Source organism: Cannabis sativa, chromosome 5, assembly GCF_029168945.1.
Source record: "Cannabis sativa cultivar Pink pepper isolate KNU-18-1 chromosome 5, ASM2916894v1, whole genome shotgun sequence".
Classification (NCBI taxonomy): domain Eukaryota; kingdom Viridiplantae; phylum Streptophyta; class Magnoliopsida; order Rosales; family Cannabaceae; genus Cannabis; species Cannabis sativa.
Window position 1 is genome coordinate 57,898,835 of NC_083605.1, and position 26,230 is coordinate 57,925,064.

A 26,230-nucleotide genomic window follows, 5' to 3' on the forward strand; every position below is an offset into this window, starting at 1 on the left:
CTTCAACCTAATCTAAGAACAGTAAGAGAACAATATCACAAAATCAAAACCTAGTTGAACACTCTCGGTTTTTACATAGAATACTCTTCTCACAAAGATGAAATATAAAATAATAAGACTGGAAGAGATAAAATGTATGGCTGCTATCTAGGTTTTATTTATAGATCATATAAACACAGCCACAAATATGTTTTTACAGCTGTTAGAAGCATTCCTTGAATAAAAGCCAATCATTCTTGAAATCTGCCAGATCTGCCGTAGCAGAATCGCAAGCTGCAGTGGCAGATCAGACAAGATCTTCCTTTATTTGCATATAAATCTAAGGCCAGGATTTTAGCTCTAATTCATGCCTTAAAAAGACTAATTTGTCAAACTTTAGAGAGATACCAATTTGTCAAACCTTCTGAGGCCACATGGTCAAATTTTAGAAAGATATCAATTTGTACCAGATTGGATAGATTCTTATTTACCAATGAGTGAAATATGACATTCCCTTTCGTGAGACAAGAAACGATGATGAGATTGGTGTAAGAACATACCTTCACTTCTTGGATATCAATGCTCACTATGGCATCGAATCAGAATGGATGCATTTGTGGAATAACATACCTTCACTTCTTGCTGCATTTTTCGGAGTTTTAATTTTGTTCATCTCTTTCAATATATTACAAGTGTATCATTACTTTATTCAATCTTATGCTTTTGTTTCAGGGTGATGGTAAAAAGAAACATATTGGCAGAATTGTGGAGTTTTTCAAAACTACAGATGGTGAGAAGTACTTCAGAGTCCAATGGTTTTATCGTGTTGAAGATACAGTGAGTTAATTAGTATTTTTTTTATAATTTGAATTGGGCATGTCATAATGCATTTCTAGTAATTGTTATTTTCCAATTTATTGTATTGAAGATGCAATGAGTAAATTTGTCTTTTTTGTCCTTTATTTGTCCTGGTCGTGTCATAGTGCTTTTTCCACTAATATTTATTTCCTTTTTGCGTATTCTTGTCAGGTTATCAAAGAAGTGGGTGCTTTCCATGACAAAAGGCGTTTATTCTATTCTACCATAATGAATGATAACATATTAGACTGCATTATTTCAAAAGTGCTAGTTACGAAAGTAACACCTAGGGTATGGTCTCAATTATTTTTAGTTTGTAGCTGTTTGAATCATGTATCTTTTCTTGTTCTCTTGCATGGCTTGATTGATGTTTTTAGTAGGCTGATAAGGACCGATACTCTAAACTCAAGAAAAGCAATAGAACAATAGCCAAACAGTAGGAGAATAGAAGAGTGATATTGAATTCAGTAAAGCTAGTTACTATTGGAGTCCTTAGGCTCTTGTGATGCAAAGAGTGACTACTCAATTCTTGCATACCCTCTCTATTTCCTTACTCAGATATTTATACTATCATATTCTCTACTCAAACTCCCCTGAATACAATTGTAGACATATTTTGTATTGGAAATCAAATCAGAATAAAATCAAATCAAAATGATTTGATAATAGTTGCATGATCAGTGTGTAAATGTATACTTTCCTAGTTTGTAGGATTTAATTTGTTTTGTATTTATTAGCTTTATTTGTACAACCCTCTTATTTGTACATCTCCCCAAAGAACACCAGGAATGTTCCAAAGTATCTTTGGGAAGATGTTATCTTAATGGCAATATATCTTACTAATTGTGTACCTAGTTGTCCCCTTCGGTTTCAAACATCATTCTCGATACTTCATATTTCTCATCCCCATGTTTCCACCAACACCTCTTCTAGTAAAGACCTTTGGTTGTGTCGCTTTTGTCCATATCCATGCTCATGATTGCAGTAAACTTGACCCTAGGGCTATCAAGACAATTTTTGTTGGCTATTCTCCTCCTCAAAAAGGCTATTGGTGTTACTTTCCTCTCACCAAAAAGAACTATGTTTCATGTGATGTGAGGTTTTTTGAAGACACTCCATATCATCCTCCCCCCTTGCTTCATGAGGAGCACACTCATTCAGAGCAAGAAGCTCAGTGGTTGTCCCTAGAGTTAGAGTTACCACTAGATTTCCTACTCCAACTTCTTCCCATTCTCTTCTTCCTAATGTTTTAGTCTGTAGACTCGACAAGTCACCCTATGGAGAAATCTCCTTGAGCTTGGTTCGATCGTTTTTCAAAGGTGGTCGAGAATCTTGGGTACACTCAAGGACATACTTTTGTTTGTCAAGCATCCAGAGAAAGGGAAAGTAATTGTCCTAATAGTTTATGTTGATGATACTATTAAAATTGGTGCCTCACTTGTGGCGGAGGAAAACCGTGGTAACAAGGGATAAAGCACAAACACTGTAAAACAAAGCAGTTACAAAGAAACTATATCAATGTTTTCCACACTCTACACAAATTAAGGAAGGAAAACTCCTTAAAATGTTTAGTCTTAAAGACCGAAGTAGCTGTCCAGATTCCAGAACCTAATTTTCTCCCATAAATGCTCTGCTGAACTTTCAATACTTTCAAAGGAAGGAGATCTAGTCGACAAAGGAAGATACCAACAGCTGGTTGGCAAGCTTATCTATCTCTCACACACTCGACCAAACATTGCCTTTTTCGTAGTTGTGTGAGTTAGTATATGCATAGTCCTTGTCAAGGACATCTAAATGCTGTCTATAGAATTTTGAGGTACTTAAAGCAATCACCAAGGAAAGGGCTATATTTCGAAAAAGCTAGGGATTTTAAAGTCAAAATTTTCACAGATGCTGGTTGGGCTGGATCAATTGTTGCAAGGAATAGCGCAGAAGCAGGGTACAAAGCTATGGCCCATGGAGTGTGTGAAACCATCTGGTTAGAAAGGTTACTTGACGAATTGAAGATTAAGTATAAAAATCCCATTCAACTCTATTGTGACAACAAATCCACCATCAATATGGCTCATAATCCTGTTTACCACGATAGGACCAAGCATGTAGAAGTGGATTGTCACTTTATTAAAGAGAAGATTGATGGAGGAATTATATGTATTAAGTATGTGCCTACTAATCAACAGTTGGCTGACATATGTACAAAGGGATGGATAGAGCTAGTGTTTGATTTCCTATTAGACAAGCTTGGACTCATCAATATCTACAGTCAAGCTTGAGGGGGTGTGTAAATAGATTTGGTATAGGAATCAAATCAGAACAAAATCAGATCTAAATGATTTGATAATAGTTGCATGATCAGTGTGTAAATGTATACTTTTGTTGTTTGTAGGATTTAATTTATTTTGTATTTATTAGCTTTGTTTGTACAACCCTAGATATATGTATCCCTTTTTTTTACTCGAAATAATATCCAAGAATGATTTTCATAACTTTTTCACAACAATGAGTCATACTGATACACCACCAATTAGGTTTACTTATTCTAGGAGACCTAAGAAATAAGCTGTAAATAATAGCAGTAAAAATAGCATAGAGAATAGAAATATTAGCTGAGGTGGCAGTTTTATGCATGAGCTGTCAAAATAATTAGTTAATGGTTTGGATAGTGTTGTCTACAAATATTACTGAGGATTGTAATTGGATGGAAGGAAAAAGAGTCACGTTGTAACAAAGTCTTGAACTTAGGGAGACCCCAGGCTTCTCGAATTGCCTAGCACCATTGTTGCTTGTTGAAATTCAATAAAACTTCAATTCTTTCTACTCCATTCTTGTACCTGTCCTAGTGTGTATCAAAGTGGTATCAGAGCAGTTCTTCTGGGAAGGAAAGAATGCTGAAGAAACTAGAAAAACCAGACCAAGAACGAGCGGAGGAGTTTTCGGAGATGGAGGAGGTTGTCGACTCCAAGATTGGTGAAGTTAAAGCGGATGTTGGCTCTGTTCGAGCAGAAATCGGGGATTTCAGGGAAGAGATGCGACAACTCAAGGAATTGGTCGAACGTCTTTTGGAAAACAAACGGAAGAGTCGGGTTCTATCGGAAATCAAGAACACGACGCTGATAACCCGACCTCTCAGACGCCAGAAGGAATGGCGAGGATGGGACAGCGACTGGGTCATAAGAAATCTTCGATGCCAGAGAGGGAAACTAGTAGTGCCACCTTCGAACATCGTCGGGATGTTGGATTACGCCGTTTGGCGTTGCCACTTTTTGAAGGAGTTGATCCCGATGGGTGGTTGATGCAGGCTGAGAAGTACTTTGCACTCCAAAGATTTAACAATGAAGAAATGGGAGGCAGCCACCATTAGCTTCGAAGGAAAGGCGCTAACTTGGTTTCGATGGGAGCTACGTCAGAGACCAATCTTACTTTGGGAAGATCTTAAGTTATTTCTCTTGAATAAATTCCGAACAACTTCAAAAGGATCCTTACATGAACAATTTCTTGATTTTCGGCAAACTGGCACGGTTGAGGAATATTATGAGGGATTCTTAGAGTTGTTGGCACCCTTAGATGGGGTATCTGACGCTGTGGCTTTGGGTCAATTTCTTTCCGGTCTCAAACGGGGTTGGAAAGAGGAATTGCGATTGTTTGAACCTAGTACGTTGAATAAAGCAATGGAGATGGCAGCCAAGATCGAGAGCAAGAACCAGTCTTTATTTGGAAATCGTTCTCCTTGGGGCGATTCCAAATACACGAGCCACCACGAAGATCGCAAGGGCACCGAATTTTCACCCAAGGATCGGAAACCCATGGGCCAATATCGGAGGATGACCGACTCAAAATTGCAAGAGAAGCGACGAAAGGGTATTTGTTATCGGTGTGACAACAAATGGTCGCCGGGACATCGATGTGAAAAGAAAGAGCTCAGTGTTATTGTGATCCATGACGATGAGAGTGATCGAGGTTGCGAGGAGGACTCAAATTCTATGCAAGAGGAGGATCTCAACCTAGATAATGCGAAGCTGACCGGTGCTGCAGAAGTCTCTTTAAATTCAGTCACAGGTGTGACTGCTCCCAAGACCATGAAGATTAAAGGAACCATCGGCAGCCAAGAGGTAATTGTGCTTATTGATTTAGGAGCAACACATAATTTTATTTCCAAGAACTTAGTTGAGCAACACAACTTGCCTTTGACGAAAACTGGGGTTTATGGAGTGACTCTTGGTTCGGGTAAATCAATTAAAGGTGAAGGAATTTGCCGGGAAGTAGTTTTGGAGCTACAAGGGTTGACCATTGTAGATGATTTTTTACCTTTTGGGTTGGGTTGCACTGATGTGATACTTGGAATCCAGCGGCTGGCAACTTTAGGGACCACCCATTTTAATTGGAATCAACAAACAATAAAGTTTCAGATTGGGGATCAACCAGTAACAATTAAGGGGGATACTTCCTTGGGCAAAAGTGTGGGAACTTTGAAGTCCTTAGTGCAAAATTGTCAAAGGAAGCAGCCCCAGCCAAATGGCGGGCACAACCCAATATATCCAGCATTGAAAACAGTGGAGGAGACAGAACAACCAATTTTGTTGGAAGAGCTTTTGGTGAAATTTGACCCTGTGTTTCAATCGCCAAAGGGTTACCCCCAATACGTGGTCATGAGCATGCAATAAACCTCAAAGAAGGGACTCCACCAGTGAGTGTTCGGCCTTATCGGTACCCCCAATTCCAGAAAACTGAGATTGAAAAGAAGACAGCAGAAATGCTACAAGGGGGAATCATACAGGACAGCCAAAGTCCTTTCTCTAGTCCGGTCTTGTTAGTGAAAAAGAAAGATGGGACTTGGAGATTTTGTGTCAACTACCGGGCACTAAATAGGGCTACCATTCCTGACAAATTTTCTATACCAATCATCGACGAGCTCTTGGATGAACTCCACGGTGCACAAGTATTCTCTAAGCTCGATCTTAAGTCCGGAAACCATCAAATTCGGCTTAGGGAAGAGGATGTGCCGAAAACTGCTTTTAGAACTCATGAAGGACACTATGAGTTTAAGGTAATGCCGTTCGGTCTCACCAATGCTCCAGCCACCTTTCAATCCCTAATGAATGCTATTTTTCGCTCTTATTTGAGGAAATTTGTGCTGGTTTTTTTCGATGACATTTTGGTTTATAGCCCGAGTAACGAAGACCACATTGGACATCTCACCATAGTACTACAACTACTCCAACAGCACCAGCTTTTCGCAAACAGGAAAAAATGTGAGTTTGGGCAGCGCCAAATGGCTTATTTGGGCCACATCATCTCGGGTCAAGGAGTGGCAGCTGACCCAAGCAAGGTGGATGCTATGACAGATTGGCCGGTTCCCCGAAACATCCGCGAGCTTAGAGGATTTTTGGGTCTCACAGGGTATTACCGTAAATTTGTGGTTGTGTATGCGCAAATAACTTGGCCATCCTAGGAGAATTTCACACCACTCCTATGGGAGTTCATTCGGGAGAAATGAAGACATACCAACGGTTGAAATCTGAGATTTTTTGGGTAGGGATGCGAAAAGATGTGCCGAAATTCATCCAAGAGTGCGCCATTTGTCAACAGCATAAGTATGCAGCCACTACCCCAGCTGGTTTACTGCAGCCCATTGCCCTGCCCGCTCAAGTTTGGGATGATATCTCTGTAGATTTCATCGAAGGTTTGCCGAGATCGGAAGGCTGGGATACCATCATGGTAGTAGTGGATAGATTGAGCAAGTACACCCATTTTGTCACCCTAAAACATCCATTCACAGCCACAACAATTGCGCAAGTCTTCCTTAAAGAGGTAGTCCGCCTCCACGGTTTACCCTTGTCCATTATTTCAGACCGTGATCGGATCTTTACTAGCCACTTTTGGAGTGAGTTACACAAATGGCAAGGTACATCCCTCAAGCGCAGCACCGCTTATTACCCACAAACTGACGGTCAAACAGAAGTGGTGAATCGGACTCTTGAGACATACCTCCGTTGTTTTGCTAACGAGAAACCCAAGCAATTGGCTAAATGGTTGGCTTGGGCAGAATATTGGTATAATACTTCCACCCATTCGAGCACCAATCTTACTCCATTCCAGGCATTGTATGGGAGAGATCCCCCACCATTGATTCGCTATCATGCTAGATTTTATGGAAAAGCAGGTGTCCTTCTAAAGTTAAAGTCTTCGGATGGCTGGTGGCATTAGGAAAAATTAATGTGCATCCTATGATGCAAAAAAGGCGACCATTTATTTGCTTGTCCCCGGGTTGGTGTGTTTGTTGTAAGAAAAGTAGTGAAGAAGTGATGCATTTGTTTTTGGGGTGTTGTCTTGCGCAAAGACTTGGATAAAGTTGCTGAACGCCTTTGAGATCCAATGGGTAATCCCCGGATCAGTCCCTCTAATGATGGTGAGCAAGGTGGGGGGTAGTAAGGGTAGATCATGCCTATGGAGGACAGCTGTTCTAGCAATCATTTGGGTTATTTGGCTTGAAAGGAATAACATAATTTTTGATGGAATTGAAGCTTCAGCTGAAGACTTATGGGAAAAGGACAGATTCTGGACAGCTGTTTGGGTTTACAAAACTAAGAGTTTTGAGCAGTTTTCGTTCTTAGATTTGAATAGAGATTGGAGACTGTTGTGCAATGTTGTTTAATAGGTCCTAATGTGTCTTATGAATTGTTGGACTGACTTTATTTTAAATATTTTCTGATGTAGCACTTGTAATCATGGTATTCCTCCGCCATAAGTGAGGTTATCTATATATAACGAGGGAGTCAGTCTTAGACAAAGGCCTCTTTCTCTTTTTCAAAAAAAAAAATCTTCGCATGTGTCCGCAGTTGATACCTTGTTGGCTGATTGAGATGCCACCATTGATGACCTATGGATGCATCTCCTTCGAGCCCAGCAGCGAATGAAGCATCAAGCTGATAAGCACAGGTACCATGAGGAATTTCAAGTTGGTAACTTGGTTTATCTCAAGCTTCGCCCCTACCGACAGCAATCCTTAGCCAGGCGTCGCTTCGAGAAGCTCGCTGCAAAGTTTTATGGCCCTTTTAAGGTGACAGAGAAGGTAGGCGCAGTAGCCTATCGACTAGAGTTACCAGCTTCCTCATCTATCCACCCGGTTTCCCACATCTCGCAGCTGAAAAGAGCACATGGCTCGACCCTTTCATCGGCAACTCTGCCTCCTTTGACACTTGAGTTAAAGCTCCAAGTTGCACCAGAAGCAGTTCTTCAAGTGCAGCAGCAAGCTACACATGGCCTGGATGATGTAGAGGTCCTCATTAAGTGGAAGTCCCTGCCTGAATTTGAAGCTACTTGGGAGAGCTTTGACAAGATCAACACAACCTTTCCTGAATTTCACCTTGAGGACAAGGTGAAAGTGCACCCCCGGGTATTGATACACCACCAATTAGGTTTACTTATTCTAGGAGACCTAAGAAATAAGCTGTAAATAATAGCAGTAATAATAGCATAAAGAAAAGAAATATTAGCTGAGGTGGCAGTTTTATGCATGTGCTATCAAAATAATTAGTTAATGGTTTTGATAGTGTTGTCTATAAATATTAGTGAGGATTGTAATTGGACGGAAGGAAAAAGAGTCACGTTGTAACAAAGTCTTGAACTCAGGGAGACCCCAGGCTTCTCGAATTGCCTGGCACCATTGTTGCTTGTTGAAATTCAATAAAACTTCAATTGTTTCTACTCCATTCTTTTACCTGTCCTAGTGTGTATCACATACCCCTTTTTATTTGCTATACTCCACTCTTTAATCCTAGGGTCTAACGTAGGCTAGGCTCTTTGAAAACTATAAGAATTCTTGTATTGCGACAGTCGACCTCCTACACTTTTATTTAGTTTTGCACTGTCCCTAAATGTGTTGAAACTACCGTTTTGCTTCCAATATATATAGATAGATTATATGTATATATTTCAATAGAAAGTTAGCTATTTAATTTTACATTGTTTGCTTACTGAATTATGTTTTGATATTAGTTTTTCATAAATTAGATAATTTGACAGTTAATTATAATGGTCATTTTGGTTCTCATCCTATTTATCAGTTGAGCTACTCTGGTAATAAATAATTTATCAGGGAGGCAATATGATAGTTTCTATAAGTTAGGGAAAGAAGCAAAAAGAGAAGCATTTGAAAGCAGTAACATATATTGTCCCTTTTAGTTATTGTTGCATCTTCAAGAGCTAAATTCCTGGTATTTATGCAGGTAGGACTGAAGATGAGCTCTATTGCTCCATCTGATTTTTATTATGATATGGAATACTGCGTTGACTATTCAACTTTTCGCTCCATTGAGATCGGTAAGTTATTTCATGCACATGATGTATATATATGTATGTATATAAAGTTTGAGGAACATTCTATTGTTTCAATGATATCTTTTTATTATTATTATTATTATGAAGTAAAACCTGGAATATATACGGAAAAGATATGACGATATGATGTCAGTAAATCTCCTGCATACCGGCAAAATAATCCCTTAGAATAATAAACATACACGTTCAAAATAGGAGAGTGAGAGATATCAGGGTAGGAATGTCAGTCGGGCCGGGCCCGGCCCGGCCCGCCACAAACCCGGCCCGGCCCGACATCACTTTGGCCCGGCCCGGCCCGGCCCGACTCCTTCTTTTGGCCTAGCGGGTCAAGCCCGGCCCGAGATAATTGGGCCGGGTTAGGCCCGACCCGGTTTTTTTTTTTTTTTTTTTTTTTTTTTTTTTAAGAATACTTACTCAGTTCACAAACCATTATATCCATTCTATAAAACCCTATTCCCCAGTTATGACATGTACTCACTCAACTCAACTCAACGATTCTTAATTCTTAATTCTTATTTGCCTTTCTCATATCGAGTTTTCTTTTATTCGAATATAATGTCAGATATTGAGAAACCAACCACCGATGAAAATGGGCCGGAGTCTGATGAGCCCAAAGTTCGAAAAGCCTTGATTTTGAAGATCGTAGCAGCCGTGGTTGTCGTCATTGGACTCACCATACTATTCTTCTGGATCGCAGTCAATCCCAGAAAGATGAAATTCCACGTCACCGAAGCCTCCTTCACTCAGTTCAGTCTCTCTAATGACAACACAAATCTTCTGTACAACCTTCGCCTTTCAGTCACCGTACGTAACCCTAACAAGAGGATAGGCTTCCAGTACGACCTAGTCGAGACAGAAGCTTATTACTACGGCGAGAAATTCGACTCGGGGAATCTTGTGTCGTTTTACCAACCCCCGAAGACCACGCGGGTTGTCGACACGTGGCTTTCGGGACAGGGAAAGGTGAGGTTAGAGTCGGAGGAGGTTGTGGAGTTTAAGGAGAGGAATGGTAATTCTGGGGTTTACCCTGTTGATTTGAAGATTCATTTCTATACTAGTGTGAGATTGGGAAGCATGAATATGGTATTAAAGGTCTGTTCTATAGGAGAATACACAGTCATAACATTTGTAGACCTGGGATAAATGGTGGAGTAGTACTGAATAACAGATATGCTTCTCCTGAAACTCATAACATTTTTTTTTAGGGTTTTTAGGTTTTTTTTTTTAATATTTAAAACCGGGCCGGGCCGGGCCCGACCCGAAATAATATATACCGGGCCGGGCCGGGCCAGAAGCCCGATAAGAGCCCGAATAATTCGGGCCACGGTCGGCCCGTCGGGCCGGGGGCCCGGCCCGGCCCGCGAAAATAGCCCAGATTGACATTCCTATATCAGGGTATATCAAAACTGTTTTCAGAGCAGAGTAAAACATATGAATAAAATAATATCTATTCCCTTTAAATCAAGAATCATATGAAAACTCCCCCTTAAGTTTGGGATAGATGTTAATTATTCCAAATGCTGAATATACAATTAATTGTAATATCCTAACTAGAAAGTAAATAAGCAAGAAATTTGTCAGCTTTATCATACGGTGATCCTATGATTTCTTAGCTGTCAATACTCCCCCTCAAGCTTGACTATAAATATTGATGGGTCCAAGCTTGGTTTTAAGGAGATCAAATACTTTTTCAATTTTTATAAACCCTCCATCGATTTTTTCCTTAATAAAGTGATAGTCTACTTCCACGTTCTTTGTTCTGTCACGATGAACTGTTGGGAGCAATACTAATAGTAAATTGGTGGTCACAATAAAGTTCGACTAGAGCTTCATTGTGATACAAAATACCTCTTTTGCTCCAAGCAATTTCCATACCCAGGAAGTATCTCAGTGTTCCATGATCCTTGACTTCAAACTCTTTTTTCAATAATCCTTTGAGTGACATTTGTCTCCTTAGTATTTTAGCCAGTGACTATTATATCATTCACATATACAATCACGATAGTCATTTTTCCATTTCTTGTGTGTTTAATAAACAGTGTGGTCTGTTGTGTGTAGCCGAGACCCTTGATTACTTTTGAAAAACAATTGAAATGCCCAAGGAGATTGTCTTAGACCATAGATTGTCTTGGTTGGCTGCTAATGAAAGTAGGGTTCTGATAGTGTTGAGTTTAGCAACAGGAGTGTGATGAGAACCTGTTACAGATTAATAAGCAAGTTTCCAAACCACAAAAATAGTAGCAACAATTGTTAGGAAAAACAATGAAACAATAGCTTGAGTATCATGAAAATGGGGAGTTGTTATTGAATTAATCGAAAACTTGAGACTAGTGTCTCTTACAGTGGTAGAGAGCAAAAGCTCTCCATGATGCAAAGAGATTTTACTCCAAACTTTGCATAACCAAAAAAAATGATAGTTGACGAGGGGTTACCAGGTGGATGAGTGGAGAGTTGGAATTTCAAATTCAGAAGGAACTTAATGGATAGAGAGTTATCAAGCCTTATTTCATTGATGCAAAAGGAAGCCTTTTCTTTACATTTCCCCTGGGTGGTGCGTTTGCTGCAAAGGCAGCGGAGAAGATGTTGGCCACCTGTTTGTGGATTGCAAATATATTCGACGATTATGGAGATATGTGTTGGCAGAGTTTGAATTGTCCGGGGTTATGCCAAGGTCTGCTTCACAATTGATAGCGTCCAAGCTAACCGGAATCAAACGCAGATTAAAGCTTTGGAAAACAGTGATCTTAGCAACAATCTGGGCCGTATGGTTAGAAAGAAATGCCAAAATCTTTGAAGGGACTACTAAATTAGAAGCGGATGTGTGGGAGCAAGTTAAATTTTGAACAGCTACTTGGGTCTTTAGAACCAAACATTTTGAGGATTTATCATTTTTAGATTTATGTAGAGAATGGAAGACAATTGTATAGGGGCTGCAGGTGGTTTTGTTTAGCTTTTCCCTCTTCTGGGGCAAAGCAGGGGAGTACTCTTGCCTTAGAATTTCTATTTTGTTATTAATCGTAACCATGGTTTTCCTCCACCACAAGTGAGGCTTTTAATATATAACGGGGAGGATCCTGTCTAAGACAAGAGGATCTCTCCTCTTTTTCAAAAGGTGGAACATGTAAAAGTATTGAGTATCTCAGATGATAGCTGTATTTGGAAACCAGATCCATCTGGAGTTTTCTCTTGTAAATCAGCTTTTTCTTGGCTGACATCAAATCCATCAACTAGGGGCTTGGATTGGACAAAGACCCTATGGAAAAGTTGTGTTCCATCAATAGTTAAAGTGTTTGGCTGGCTTGTGGCTTTGGACAAAATAAATGTCCACGACAAAGTGCAAAAAAGGAAGCCTTTTCTTTATATTTCCCCTGGTTGGTGCGTTTGCTGCAAAGGTAGCGGAGAAGATGTTGGACATCTGTTTTTGGAATGCAAATATATTCGACAATTATGGAGAAATGTGTTGGGAGAGTTTGAATTGTCTTGGGTTATGCCAAGGTCTGTATCACAATTGATATCGTCCAAGTTAACCGGAAGTAAACGCAGAACAAAGCTTTGGAAAACAGCGATCCTAGCAACAATTTGAGCCGTATGGCTAGAAAGAAATGCCAGAATTTTTGAAGGGACTACTAAATCAGAAGCGGATGTGTGGGAGCATGTTAAGTTTTGAATAGCTACTTGGGTCTTTAGAACCAAACATTTTGAGGATCTATCTTTTCTAGATTTATGTAGAGAATGGAAAACAATTGTAGAGGGGCAGCAGGTAGTTTTGTTTAGTTTTTTTTAGTTCTCTTCTGGGGCAGAGTGGGAGAGTGCTCTTGTCTTAGAATTTATGTTTTGTTATTAATTGTAACCATAGTTTTCCCTCCACCACAAGCAAGGCTTTTGATATATAACGGGGAGGATCCTGTCTAAGACTTGAGGATCTCTTCTCTTTTTCAAAAAAAAAAAGGCACTGACTCACCCTACAAAAGGCAGCTCACCCTAATAATTTTTTTTATTTTTTCATTTTGGCCCCAGAAAAATTTGGGCCCTAGGCACGGGCCTAGCCCGCCTATGCCTAGGGCCGGCCCTGCTAAGATCCTATGGAAAGTAGTGTCCCTTTAAAGTATTAGGACTAAGATCCTATGGAAAGTAGTGTCCCTTTAAAGTATTAGTATTGGGTTGGTTAGTGGCATTGGGAGAAGTGAGTGTTCATGATAGGATGCAAAAGAGACGTCTTTTTCTTTCCATATCTCCTGGGGTGTTTGCTGCAAGAGAAGTGAGGAAGATTGTTGGTTTACTCGCAAATTATGGTGTAAACTGTTAGAGGAATTTGAGCTGGTTTGGGTTTTCTCAGGTTACTGTTCCAAATATGATAGTTAGTTGAGCGGTTGCAGGCGGAGGAGAATACTTTGGAGGACTGCGATTTTGGCTACACTTTGGGTTGTGTGGTTAGAAAGAAATTCGAGGGTATTCGAAGGCTCTGAAAATTCAGAAGCACAGTCATGGGATAAGATCAAGTTTTGGACAAGTCCCAAAGATTTCGACCAAAGATTTCGAAGAAAAAAAGACAAGTGGCATCTTCTTCTTTTTCAAAGAAAAAAAGTATTGAGCCCAAAGATTTCGACCCACTTTTTCTTACTAAATAAGGCCCAAGTCCCAAATAAGGAATAGCCCAATCCGACTGTGTAAGCTGCGAAAGAGTTCGCATCGCACACACTGAGATTCTCCTTGTCTTGATGGAAGCATGAACATATTTCAGTTGATGTCATCGACCTTCTAAAACGGGAAATGTATGTTGCTAACGTCATCGATCTACGCACCTAAATCAGCTAGGGCGCAAGCGGAAAGATCAGGACCCAAAATTCAAATTAATTCTTAGTTAGCTACATTTAGCAAGTTCATTGATCTTCCTGCCTTCTGTAGAGCTCTACTATAAGGAGTGAAAACAATAAGTAATGGGGTTGGTTAAATAATTGGATTCTCTCTCACTAAATTCAAATTTTAGTTTTCATGTGCTTTCTCTCTCTAAACTATGAATCTCTTGTGACAAGAATCTGGTGGGATGCAAGTGGTTATTCACAGTCAAATACAAAACTGATGGCACTATAGAAAGATACAAGGCAAGACTGTTTGCTAAAGGGTTCACTTAAACTTATGGGGTGGACTTCAGAGAGATGTTTGCAGCAGTGGCGGAAGTAAACATAGTAAGAATTCTACTATCAATAGTTGCTAATATTGTTTTGCCATTGCAACAATTTGATATCAAGAACGCCTTCCTAAACGAAACCCTAGAGGAGGAGGTCTATATGAAGGTTCCTCTTGGCTTCGAAGGAAAATTTGGTAAAGAAAGTGTCACTAAATGAAATCTCTCTATGGCTTGAAGCAATTACCACGAGCTTGGTTTGATAGGTTTACTCTATTCTTCACGCACTCAGGTAAGATTGTAATTCTTATTATCTATATTGATGATATGATTCTCACTGGAATGATCTTAATGGAATGGAGGAGCTAAAAAGGTTTCTTGCCAAAAAATTTGAGATAAAAGTTCTTGGTCTGATAAAATACCTTATGGGCATGGAGTTTGCAAGAACAAAACAGGGAATTTCAGTCTCTCAACATAAGTATGTTATTGATCTGCTCAAAGGGACTGGTATGCTCAGATGTAAACTAGCAGGAACACCAGTGAAATTTAAAGGAAAGTACAAGAAGAAAGAAAAGGAGAAACTTGTAGACAAAGGGATGTATCAATGACTAGTGGGAAGATTGATCTATTTGTCTCACACCAGACCTGACATTGCTTTTGTAGTTAGCTTGGTTAGTCAATATATGCTCAACCCTTTAGAAACCTAAAGAAGACCCCAGGGAAAGGTTTGTTAATCAGGAAAAATGAAAGCATTCACAAATATAGACTGGGTAAGTTCGATTGAGGACAGAAGATGGACATTAAGGTATGGGGAAACCTTGTTACTTGGAGAAGTAAGAAACAATCTGTTGTCGGAAGAAGTAGTGCTGAAGTTGAGCTTAGAGCTCTTGCTCAAGGAGTGTGTGAACTAATTTGGATCAAACGAGTTCTTGAAGAACTACAACTTTAAAAGTGCGACAATAAATCAGCTATTAATATAGCACACATTCCAGTTTATCATGATAGAACTAAACATGTGAAGGTGGACCGTCAGAACTGTGTTGTTTTTGTGCCAAGCCAACAAGAAGCTGCTCATTTGTTGACAAAAGGATTATAAATGTATGCACCTGCTTGAGGGAGGGTGTAGAAATAATTAGTATTTATTAGATTAGTTGAGGTGTTAGTAGCTTATAGTTTAGATGTAATTAATGTCTAAGATTGTACTCAGGCTATTTAAAGGCTTTTCCAATAGTAATAAAAGATAACTCAAGAGTATTCTTTTAACATTTCTACACACTTAACATGAAACAAAACAATTAGTGATGATTTGAATTTAACTATAAACTAAGCAGGAGAGTAAATATTGTATTTCTTAGCTTCAGCTTGTATTGGCTATTCTTGAGGAAACCTTATGTCCTTATCTTTATTGTAATTTTTGTTAGTCAATCTTTATTCTTTAAGAAAAGAAATAAATAAAATGGTGGAATGCTACTAAAAAATCGCATTCTGAGACTGAGACGGGTGCCATATTTTTTGGTTGAGTTCTATGTGGATGTCAAAGCTCCAATAAAATGCAACTAACGATTTTCCTTTTTCTGCTGAATGCTCTAGGTAATTGATATTCGGAATTGTTTATTTTGCTTCAGATAACTCGGTAAAAAACCATCACTTTGCATCACCTTGTGGAAGCGAATCAGTCCCTACAGTAGCAACAAAAACTTACCAAGCGGAGTTGACTCTTTTAGATCTTTATAGTGGTTGTGGTGGAATGTCGACTGGATTGTGCCTTGGTGCCAAAGCTTCTAATGTTAACATTGTGACGGTATTTCAATAATTATGTATTTACACAATACCGTCTCAATTCATCATATTTCATCATATCCAGGATGTGAATTGTTCTGGATGATGAACTAGATATAAGATTTCATTGTTGAACAAAAATCTATTTTTTTTTAACAACTTAGACTTTTCTACACATTCACTGCCTCAAATATTATACCTTAGATTTTTTTCTTTCTATAATTTGTAACAGAGGTGGGCTGTCGACTGTCATAAGCCTGCATGTGAAAGCATAGAGTTAAACCATCCGGAGACAAATGTGTGTATACCTTATTTCCAATTTGATCAATCATGAAGTTCCAAAACTTTGAAGATTCTACTAAGCACCTCTAGAAAAAAAAAATTGTAGGTCAGAAATGAAGCTGCGGAGGATTTCCTTGACTTATTGAGGGAATGGGAGAAGTTGTGCAAACGATATAGGTCCCATAATGCTGGAAGAACACATTCATCAAGGTCAAAGGCCTCAACAGAAGTTGAGGATGATCATGAGAGTTCAACTGAGGAATTTGAAGTTTCAAATTTTGTTGATATTTGTTATGGTGATCCCAATAAAACAGGCAAGCGTGGTCTGAACTTTAAGGTAAAGAATAAACTTTTTATCTTTCATTTGGAATGGTATTGTGCATGATATCTCTGATATAAATCTATGTGTTGTAGTCTTAGTAATAATAATAAAATAAAAAACACTACTGCATGTGGCTATTCTTTCACTTTAATAAGTAGTCTTTGCTTGCAAAGTAAATACCCGGTTCAGTAAATAGTTGTACTACATTTTAAAAGCAACTAAACTAGATAACACAAGCTTTTGTACTGCATGTGCAATACTCTATCCCTATGCTTCTTAGAGATTGGTGGTTGTATTAGTTTATGTGTTGGTGCTTATGTTTTATGCTTCATGCTTAATATGATGCCTTAAAATGAGCAACCACTATGGCTATCTAGGCTGTAATAAGATGATATCCTATCATCTTTTATTTATATAAAGATGTGATGGCTTACTTCATCTCATGCCACTAAGTTTCTCCGCACGCAGTGCAGTAACCTGTATTAAATTGGTGATAGACTCTCCTCAATCTGGATATGAAACCCTTACCATGTGACATTTAAATAATTTAGAATTCTTTATGCAACTTATCATCTTTCATAAATTGACTCACAAAACTTTCAGCAAAGCCATTGTTGGGCTTGGTGTGAGAGAGGTAAATAGGCTTGTTCCAGAATTTTTCCCTGCTAAGTAATCGCGATGCTAAATTCTCAAATTATATTAATTAAATATTGTCATTGCGAATTCTTTCTACTTATAGTTGTTTCTTTAGGTGCATTGGAAGGGGTATAGTACCAGTGAAGATACATGGGAACCAGCTGAAGACTTAAGGTAGTGTCACTATATGTCCTGCTATGATTAAAGATTTGTGTTTAACTTAAACGCATCATTATTATCTTGTGTATATTTTCAGTAACTGCCAAGAAAGCTTAGAGGAATTTGTAAAAGATGGGATGAAAAGGAAGATCTTGCCACTTCCGGTATTTTTTTCCTGACTGATTTGACAAGCTGGGATTGTACAATATATATTGCTTTTTGTTCCTTCATACTAATCCTGACTATCAACTATTTCAGGCTGGTGTTGATGTTATTTGTGGTGGCCCACCATGCCAGGGAATTAGTGGTTATAATCGCTTTAGAAATGTTGATTCCCCTTTGGATGATGAAAGAAACCGCCAAATAATAGTATTCATGGACATTGTAAAATTCTTAAAACCAAAATATGTGCTGATGGAAAATGTTGTAGACATTTTGAGATTTGACAAGGCTTCTCTTGGAAGATATGCATTGAGTCGTTTGGTACACATGAATTACCAAGCAAGGCTTGGAATAATTGCTGCAGGCTGTTATGGTCTTCCACAATTTCGGCTGCGTGTCTTCCTGTGGGGTGCTCTTCCTCATGAGGTTAATTATTTCCATTCAATTATATCTTTGGACTTGGGAAATATAGTAGCTTTTTATGTAATAATTTTAAAAGTTAATTTTCTCTTTTATTGTATTGATTTATTGGTAAAAGTTAAAAGATTTGTATGGTAAATCCTAGTTACAGATCATTAAAGAATAAGATTTTGCATATTATAAATTAAAAGTCAGCTGTAAGTCCATGTCATAGAAATCAAGCTCCATCAAATCCTTCTTAGCTGTATGAGTAATTTCATCTCCAGGGCAGGGAGTGACAAGAAATATGATTATGTGTTTCTCTTCTCTTATTTATTTCTCTTTTATTCTTACAGAACCTACCTCAGTTTCCACTTCCAACACATGATGTCATTATCAGATATTGGCCTCCGTCTGAGTTTGAGGTACTGATTATGAGTTCCCATGGAATATTTACTTTCCCTTGGTATTGTCATTTCACTTTTTTAACATATCTTCAACCTTTATGTGCAGCGTAATACTGTTGCTTACGATGAAGACCAACCTCGTGAGCTACAAAAGGCTCTTGTTCTTCAAGATGCCATCTCTGACCTTCCTCCTGTAAAATCTTATACCTTGGTTTGACTGGGCTCTTTATCACAATCATAACTCAATTCCTAACAAATTTAAATGTTGTAGGTTACGAACGATGAAACTCGTGAAAAAATTGAATATCATATGCCTCCTGAAACAGAATTCCAAAGATACATAAGATCGACAAAACTAGGTAATGTCAGCATTTTTTTTTACTGTTCAGTGTGGAGATACTTTGTTTCTGGCGTGGCTTTTTTTACTTGCTAATTTCTAGGATTTTAAATACTAGTGATAGACCTGATTGAGAATGTAATGTATTTTCTGGAGACAAATCTTTTTGGATTTTATCTACTCTTTATATATTATATTTTGGCAAGCACTCCTCTGGACAATACCATGACAAGCATGGTTTTCTTGAAATTCTAACCATTTCTTTGTTAATGTAGTTTATATGTTTGTTTTGTCAGCAGTGAATAATGCAAATACAAACGAGAGTTCAAATTATTTTGATGTCATAGATCTGATTTACATGCTTGCTTTGTACATTTACATTATTTTGTAGAAGCATCTGAATTTGATTATTTTAAATTTTTTGAGTGTTATATATGATAATGAGCATCTAAACTTTTTGAGCCTACACATGCACATTTGTTCAGATGATTTCTGTTTTCATGTGTTGCTTTTCTTCCTATAGAGATGGATGGCTCTGCATTAGATGCCACCAGAGAAACAAAATGTTCGCTTTATGATCATCGACCTTACCCCTTATCTGAAGATGATTACATTCGAGTTTGTAAGATTCCAAAGAAAAAGGTGGGCTGAATACGCACTTGTATGGATGGATTTATTCTTCATCAGTTCTAAGCTTTTTACCTTTTTGTTTGCTCCCAATTTGTATAAATTATCAGGGGGCAAATTTTCGAGACCTTCCAGGTGTAGTTGTTGGAGGGAACAATGTTGCTCGACGTGATCCAAAGGAAAAGATTTTATTGCTGCCATCTGGAAAGCCATTGGTTAGTGTTTGTCACATTTTTCTCCAAAATGGATATTCGAATTCTGTTGCTCTAGTCAAGTCTCACTTTAAAATACAAGTTTTAGAAGATACTTTGTGTTATAAAGGAAGTAATACAACGAAAGTGCCAGTAAATCACACCAAAAACACACGGTAAAACTAGAAAAAATTACCACAAAAAAAAGCTTCATGACCTAACCAAATCAGAAAACGAAAGCCAGTGAAATATTCTAGGTATCAAAATCAAAATGCAATCGAAAATATCCCTTTCTCTCATAATCAGCATGTTTTGCTGAACTTCTAAAGTAATATACAATACATGAGATATCAGTGGATACATATTACACTTAAAATGGGAATAAAAAGTTGACATTTGTTTGAGGAACTAGTCCACCTGATATGAGTTAACCAGCTACTGTCATTTTTCTATTGGGTAAGTTTATGAGGTACAATACAATAAAAATCATTGAAAGATGTATGGACATCTAAAAGTATCTGCTAAATTTCTGATGGTTTGTATCCTACGACAAAACCCCTCTTTCAAGAGTTAATCTCTATATTATTAGGTCATGTAAAGTAGTATTAGTACAATGTGCCAAGAGTATCCACAACATTTTACTATTTAAAATGCATATTCTTGTAAAGTCAAACGGGGTCGACTCTGTAACAGTATGAATTGGTCCACTCATTGGCAATTGATTTCGAGATAAAACCTTAGGTTTCTTATCATACACTCCATTCATACTTTCCATGATTCCTTTCTAAACTTCCATTCCTCCAAGTATTCAATCAAACTCATATTAGAAAGGAGAAAAATAATTTTAAAAAGTCACTTGTGATCTAGTAAGCTAAAATAGCTACTTGGGATTAAAATGTTCAAGATTGGTAAGCAAAATAGCTACCATCTTGAGAGGATGTCATAACTCATAAAAATAATATAAAACATTTCTCTCATTAAATCACAGAAAAATTACAACAGAAAGGTCCAATGTTGCAACCAAACAGAGAAACGAACATCCATAAAATTCTTATCATTGATTCATTATGCAGCATAAAGCAACTTTTAACATCCTGTTAATCCCAGTCTCTCCACCTCACCTCAAAAATTATTTTGTTCCTTTCCTGCTGCAAGACAGTAAGACCTACAAAACAGCAGCTACTGTAATTTGCCAAAGCTTCTGTTTGTTCTGAGCTCCTTCGACTTTAAATGGCATAACTTCCTTCCTCACAGGGAACTGGAATGCACCAAAGAGACTTTGACTCCTTCAGAAGCTTATACTAAATCTGCCGCAAAGATGGAACAATACAGACAAAGATGATTGACAGACTCATTATCTCTTTCATTAAGTTGTGTTTGGTTGGTGTTAGATATTAGGTGTATATTAGCTGTAAGAGAGTTAGATATTTAGTAGATATTTAGTAGATATTTAGTAGATATTTAGTCTCCTAACTCTGTATATAAATATGTATTATTCTATGAAATCAACACACAATTCGAATCACTATTTTCTACATGGTATCAGAGCATTGTGATTCAAAATTCGAAATTCGAAATTAGGGTTCTGAAAAAAAAAAAAAAAAAAAAATAATTAGGGTTTGAGTTTAGGGTTGTTTTCGAAAATCCTATTTGGAGTGAACATCTTTTCTCACCGCCCACATAGGAGGACTGCCCAGCCGCCGATCTACAAACCCCCGAAGTCCGGTCGCCGGATTCCTCGCGCGTGGGGCTCACGCGCCGCCTGAAGCTTCTGCGCGTGGGGCTCACGCGCCGGCGCGTGGAGGCGCGTGCGACGGCGCCTTCGACGGCGTTCTGTTGCCGATTCTTCACTGGGTTCTTCTAAGCCCACTCGCATCTGTTCTAGGTTGTAATTCGGTATTTGTTTGTCTTCTTCGTGTTTGGGTGTTCATTCCTTGGTGTTCTTTTGTTCTTTTTCTCTGTCCTTTGTGTTTGTTTTTGAGATTATGGCAGAGATAAGATTAGATTCAAAATCAGTTGTTGTTTCTGATGTTGTTCCCGTGATGTCTAAAATCACGGATCATAAGTTGATTGGTTCGAATTATTTGGAATGGAGTAAGACGATTCGACTGTATTTGAGGAGTATTGACAAAGATGATCACTTGACTGACGATCCTCCTGAAGAAACAAACGATTCAAGGAAAATATGGCTCCGTGAGGATGCTCGCTTGTTCCTTCAAATTCGAAATTCTATCGATAATGAGGTAATTAGTTTGATTAATCATTGTGAATTGGTTAAAGAACTAATGGGTTACTTGGAGTTTTTGTATTCTGGCAAAGACAACATATCTCGCATATATGATGTTTGCAAAGCTTTTTATCGCGCGGAGAAACAAGATAAGTCTCTTATGAATTATTTTATGGCTTTCAAGAAAACATATGAAGAACTTAATGTGCTATTACCGTTTAGTCCTGATGTAAAAGTTCAACAGCGCCAACGAGAACAGATGGCTATTATGAGTTTTCTTGCAGGACTCTCATCTGAATTTGACTCGCAAAGTCACAAGTTCTCTCTGGTTCTGATGTCTCCTCTTTAAAAGATGTGTTTACTCGTGTTCTTCGCACGAGACTACCTCTTCCAACTCCTCCGAATAGCGCCTTGGTGAGTCGTAATAATTACGCACCGGAAAGAAACTCTACTCCCAGTGGATTTAAAGGAGGTAATTCACAAGGACCACGATAACCGCACACCAAATTCCGGGGAGCATCATGTGCAATTATTGTAAGAAACCAGGCCACACCAAGTTTGAGTGTAGGAAGTTACAATTTAAGAATCGACAACAACACTCTGCCAATATTGCAAGCACTAGTGATGCATCTGACAAATCGGTCCTTATTTCTGCTGATGAATTTGCCAAGTTCTCAAGGTATCAGGAAACACTTAAGTCTTCATCTTCTTCTGTCACTGCGATTGCTGAATCAGGTAACTCTAATGCATGCCTTCTTTCCAAATCCTCAAAATGGGTCATTGATTCTGGTGCCACAGATCATATGACAGGTAATTCCCGTCTCTTTTCCACTTTTCAGTCTCATAGTCCCACTTCTGTTGTCACCTTAGCTGATGGGTCAACAGCTTCTGTTCTTGGATCTGGCACTATTGTTCCTACACCTATGCTATCTTTGTCATCAGTCTTACATTTACCTGATTTGTCCTTTAATTTGCTTTCTGTTAGTCAACTCACTCGTAATCTAAATTGTTGCATCTCATTCTTTCCTGATCATTGTTTGTTTCAGGATCTTGTGACGAAGAAGATTATTGGTAAAGGACATGAATCTGGTGGCTTGTATGTTCTTGACCCACTTCCGCCAACCTCTATTGCTTGTTCGAGTGTTGCTTCCGCTTTTGAGGCTCATTGTCGTTTAGGTCATCCATCCCTTCCTTTGCTCAAGAAACTGTGTCCCCAATATAGTAGTTTATCTTCGTTAGATTGTGAGTCATGTCAGTTTGCCAAACATCATCGTGTTAGTTTGAGTCCACGTGTCAATAAACGTGCTAGTGTTCCTTTTGAGTTAGTTCATTCTGATGTTTGGGGTCCTTCTCCTATTTTGTCTCAACCTGGATTCAGGTATTTTGTTACTTTTGTGGATGATTATTCTCGTGTAACTTGGTTATATTTAATGAAAAATCGTTCTGAGTTGTTTTCTATATTCTGTGCTTTTTGTGCTGGGATTCAAACTCAATTTAATGTATCTATTCGTACTTTGAGAAGTGATAATGCCAAAGAGTACATGTCTGCTCAATTTCAATCTTATATGACCTCTAATGGCATGCTTCATGAAACTTCTTGTGTTGATACGGCACCTCAGAATGGTGTTGCAGAACGTAAAAACAGACATCTTCTTGAAACTGCACGTGCTCTCTTGTTTCAAATGAAAGTCCCTAAACCTTTTTGGGCCGATGCAGTTTCCACGGCATGCTTTCTTATTAATCGCATGCCATCCTCTGTTCTTAATGGTGCAATTCCATTTAAAATTCTTTTTCCTCATAAGTCATTATTTCCAGTTGCTCCGCGAGTGTTTGGTAGTGTTTGTTTTGCTCGCGATGTCCGTCCATCTGTCACCAAATTAGACCCTAAGGCACTAAAGTGTGTCTTTCTTGGTTATTCTCGTCTTCAGAAAGGGTATAGGTGTTATTGTCCTGATCTCAACAAATATCTTGTTTCTATTGATGTTACTTTTGTAGAAAATACACCTTATTTTTCATCTTCCACTACTTCTACTAGTCAGGGGGAGGATGATGATTTGTTGGTTTATTCTGTCACATCCTATGCGCCTGCTACATGTTCTGGCGGGTCTCTAGTTCCTTCACCTGCCTCGGTCGTCACCCCCACAGTGTCTACACCTCCACCACCTCCACCACCTCTACCACCTCCACCACTCCCTCGGCCTCCTATAGTGTACACCAGGCGCCCCCCTCCTCCACCTCCTGTTTCATGTCCTGCACCTGCATCTTCGTCATCAGATCCGGAAATCTCAGATGATCTTCCCATTGCACTACGTAAAGGTAAACGCCAATGTACTTTTCCTATTACTTCTTTTGTGTCTTATAATCATCTCTCATCTTCTTCTTGTTCTTTTATTGCTTCTCTTGATTCTATCACTATTCCTAAAACTGTTCGAGAAGCGATGTCTCATCCTGGTTGGCTTGCTGCAATGATAGAAGAGATGAATGCTTTGGTTGCGAATGGTACTTGGGTCTTGGTTGATTTACCTTCCGGAAAACAGGCCATCGGGTGTAAATGGGTGTTCACGGTTAAATTCAATCCAGACGGCACAGTTGCTCGCTTAAAGGCCCGTCTTGTTGCCAAGGGTTATGCTCAAACCTATGGAGTGGACTATTGTGATACTTTTTCTCCTGTTGCTAAACTCACATCTGTTCGACTGTTCATTTCCATGGCAGCTACTCATCATTGGCCTTTGCATCAGCTTGATATTAAAAATGCTTTTCTTCATGGAGATCTTGAGGAAGAAGTATAGATGGAGCAACCTCCTGGGTTTGTTGCTCAGGGGGAGTTAGGGCGAGTTTGTCATCTTCGCAAATCTTTATATGGATTGAAACAAAGCCCTCGTGCTTGGTTTGGTAAATTTAGTCAGGCTGTTGAGAAGTTTGGTTTGTTGAAAAGTAAGTCAGATCATTCTGTGTTTTATAAAAGATCAACTGTTGGTATCATTTTGTTAGTGGTGTATGTTGATGACATCGTTATTACTGGAAGTGATACTGAAGGCATCTCATCCCTTAAGTCTTTCATTCACACCCAGTTTAACACGAAAGATTTAGGGGAGCTCAAGTATTTCTTGGGGATTGAAGTTACTCGGAGTAAACAAGGTATTTTTCTGTCTCAAAGAAAGTATGTACTTGATTTGCTAACTGAGACAGGGAAATTGGGATCAAAACCCTGCAATGCTCCAATGAATCCAGCTGTGCATCTTACACGTGATGGGAAACCATTTGAAGATCCTGAGAAATATCGCAGGTTAGTTGGAAAGTTGAATTATTTAACTGTGACTCGTCCAGATATTGCATTCCCGGTTAGTGTTATCAGTCAGTTCATGTCTTCTCCAACAATTCATCATTGGGCAGCATTAGAACAAATTTTATGTTATTTAAAAGGAGCACCAGGACGAGGTATAGTTTACAAGGATCATGGACATACCCAGATTGAGTGTTTTTCTGATGCAGATTGGGCAGGCTCCAAGGTAGATAGACGATCCACTTCAGGATATTGTGTATTTGTTGGGGGCAATCTGGTCTCTTGGAAGAGTAAGAAACAAAATGTTGTATCTAGATCCAGTGCTGAATCAGAATATAGAGCTATGGCCCAGTCTGTGTGTGAGGTAATATGGATTTATCAGCTTTTGACTGAATTTGGGTTTAAGACTTCTATTCCAGCAAAATTATGGTGTGATAATCAAGCTGCTCTTCATATTGCCTCGAATCCCGTATTCCACGAGCGAACTAAGCACATTGAGATTGATTGTCATTTTGTTCGTGAGAAAATTCAACAAGGTCTGATCTCCACAGGATATGTGAAGACCGGAGAACAACTAGGAGATATTTTTACAAAGGCTTTGAATGGGGTGCGGGTTGATTATCTTTGTAACAAGCTGGGCATGATTAACATTTATGCTCCAGCTTGAGGGGGAGTGTTAGATATTAGGTGTATATTAGCTGTAAGAGAGTTAGATATTTAGTAGATATTTAGTAGATATTTAGTCTCCTAACTCTGTATATAAATATGTATTATTCTATGAAATCAACACACAATTCGAATCACTATTTTCTACAGTTGGGAAGAATGAAAACATAAGAATAGGATTGAGCATGCGAACAGGAATAAGAATTCAATGAAATAAAATTTAAAATGTATAAGAAAAAAATAGTAAAGAATTATTAAAAAAAATTTCATCTTGCATGAGAATGGTATTTTCTTCCATTTCAAAATGGAAAGATCATTCTATTAAAATAATAGAAAACTCATTTCAATACTTTAAAATACAACCTAACAAAGAAATAGAATAAAAATTATTTTCTTTTCATTTCATTACCTCTAACCAACCGCACAACAATCTAGAGACAAAAGGCTATGTATA

General features: G+C 38.5%; 2 protein-coding genes across 4 annotated transcripts in view; both read left to right on the forward strand.

The window, feature by feature from the left end:
- The window catches only part of LOC115699950 (DNA (cytosine-5)-methyltransferase CMT2), a 52,432-nt gene that overhangs the window by 23,748 nt on the left and 2,454 nt on the right, over positions 1-26,230 (forward strand). For all 3 annotated transcript variants that reach the window (XM_061115789.1, XM_061115791.1, XM_061115790.1), the window contains 14 exons: positions 712-816; positions 1,009-1,128; positions 9,063-9,156; positions 15,925-16,100; positions 16,311-16,376; positions 16,467-16,697; positions 17,434-17,492; positions 17,575-17,641; positions 17,736-18,065; positions 18,395-18,463; positions 18,552-18,638; positions 18,717-18,804; positions 19,306-19,424; positions 19,520-19,624. In XM_061115789.1, coding sequence (XP_060971772.1) covers positions 712-816; positions 1,009-1,128; positions 9,063-9,156; positions 15,925-16,100; positions 16,311-16,376; positions 16,467-16,697; positions 17,434-17,492; positions 17,575-17,641; positions 17,736-18,065; positions 18,395-18,463; positions 18,552-18,638; positions 18,717-18,804; positions 19,306-19,424; positions 19,520-19,624 — 1,716 coding nt within the window. The remainder of the gene's footprint in view (positions 1-711; positions 817-1,008; positions 1,129-9,062; positions 9,157-15,924; positions 16,101-16,310; positions 16,377-16,466; positions 16,698-17,433; positions 17,493-17,574; positions 17,642-17,735; positions 18,066-18,394; positions 18,464-18,551; positions 18,639-18,716; positions 18,805-19,305; positions 19,425-19,519; positions 19,625-26,230) is intronic.
- Positions 21,005-22,180, forward strand: LOC133037958 (uncharacterized). The gene has a single exon (XM_061115792.1). The coding sequence runs from the start codon at positions 21,586-21,588 to the stop codon at positions 22,174-22,176; it is 591 nt and encodes a 196-aa protein (XP_060971775.1). The 5' UTR covers positions 21,005-21,585; the 3' UTR covers positions 22,177-22,180.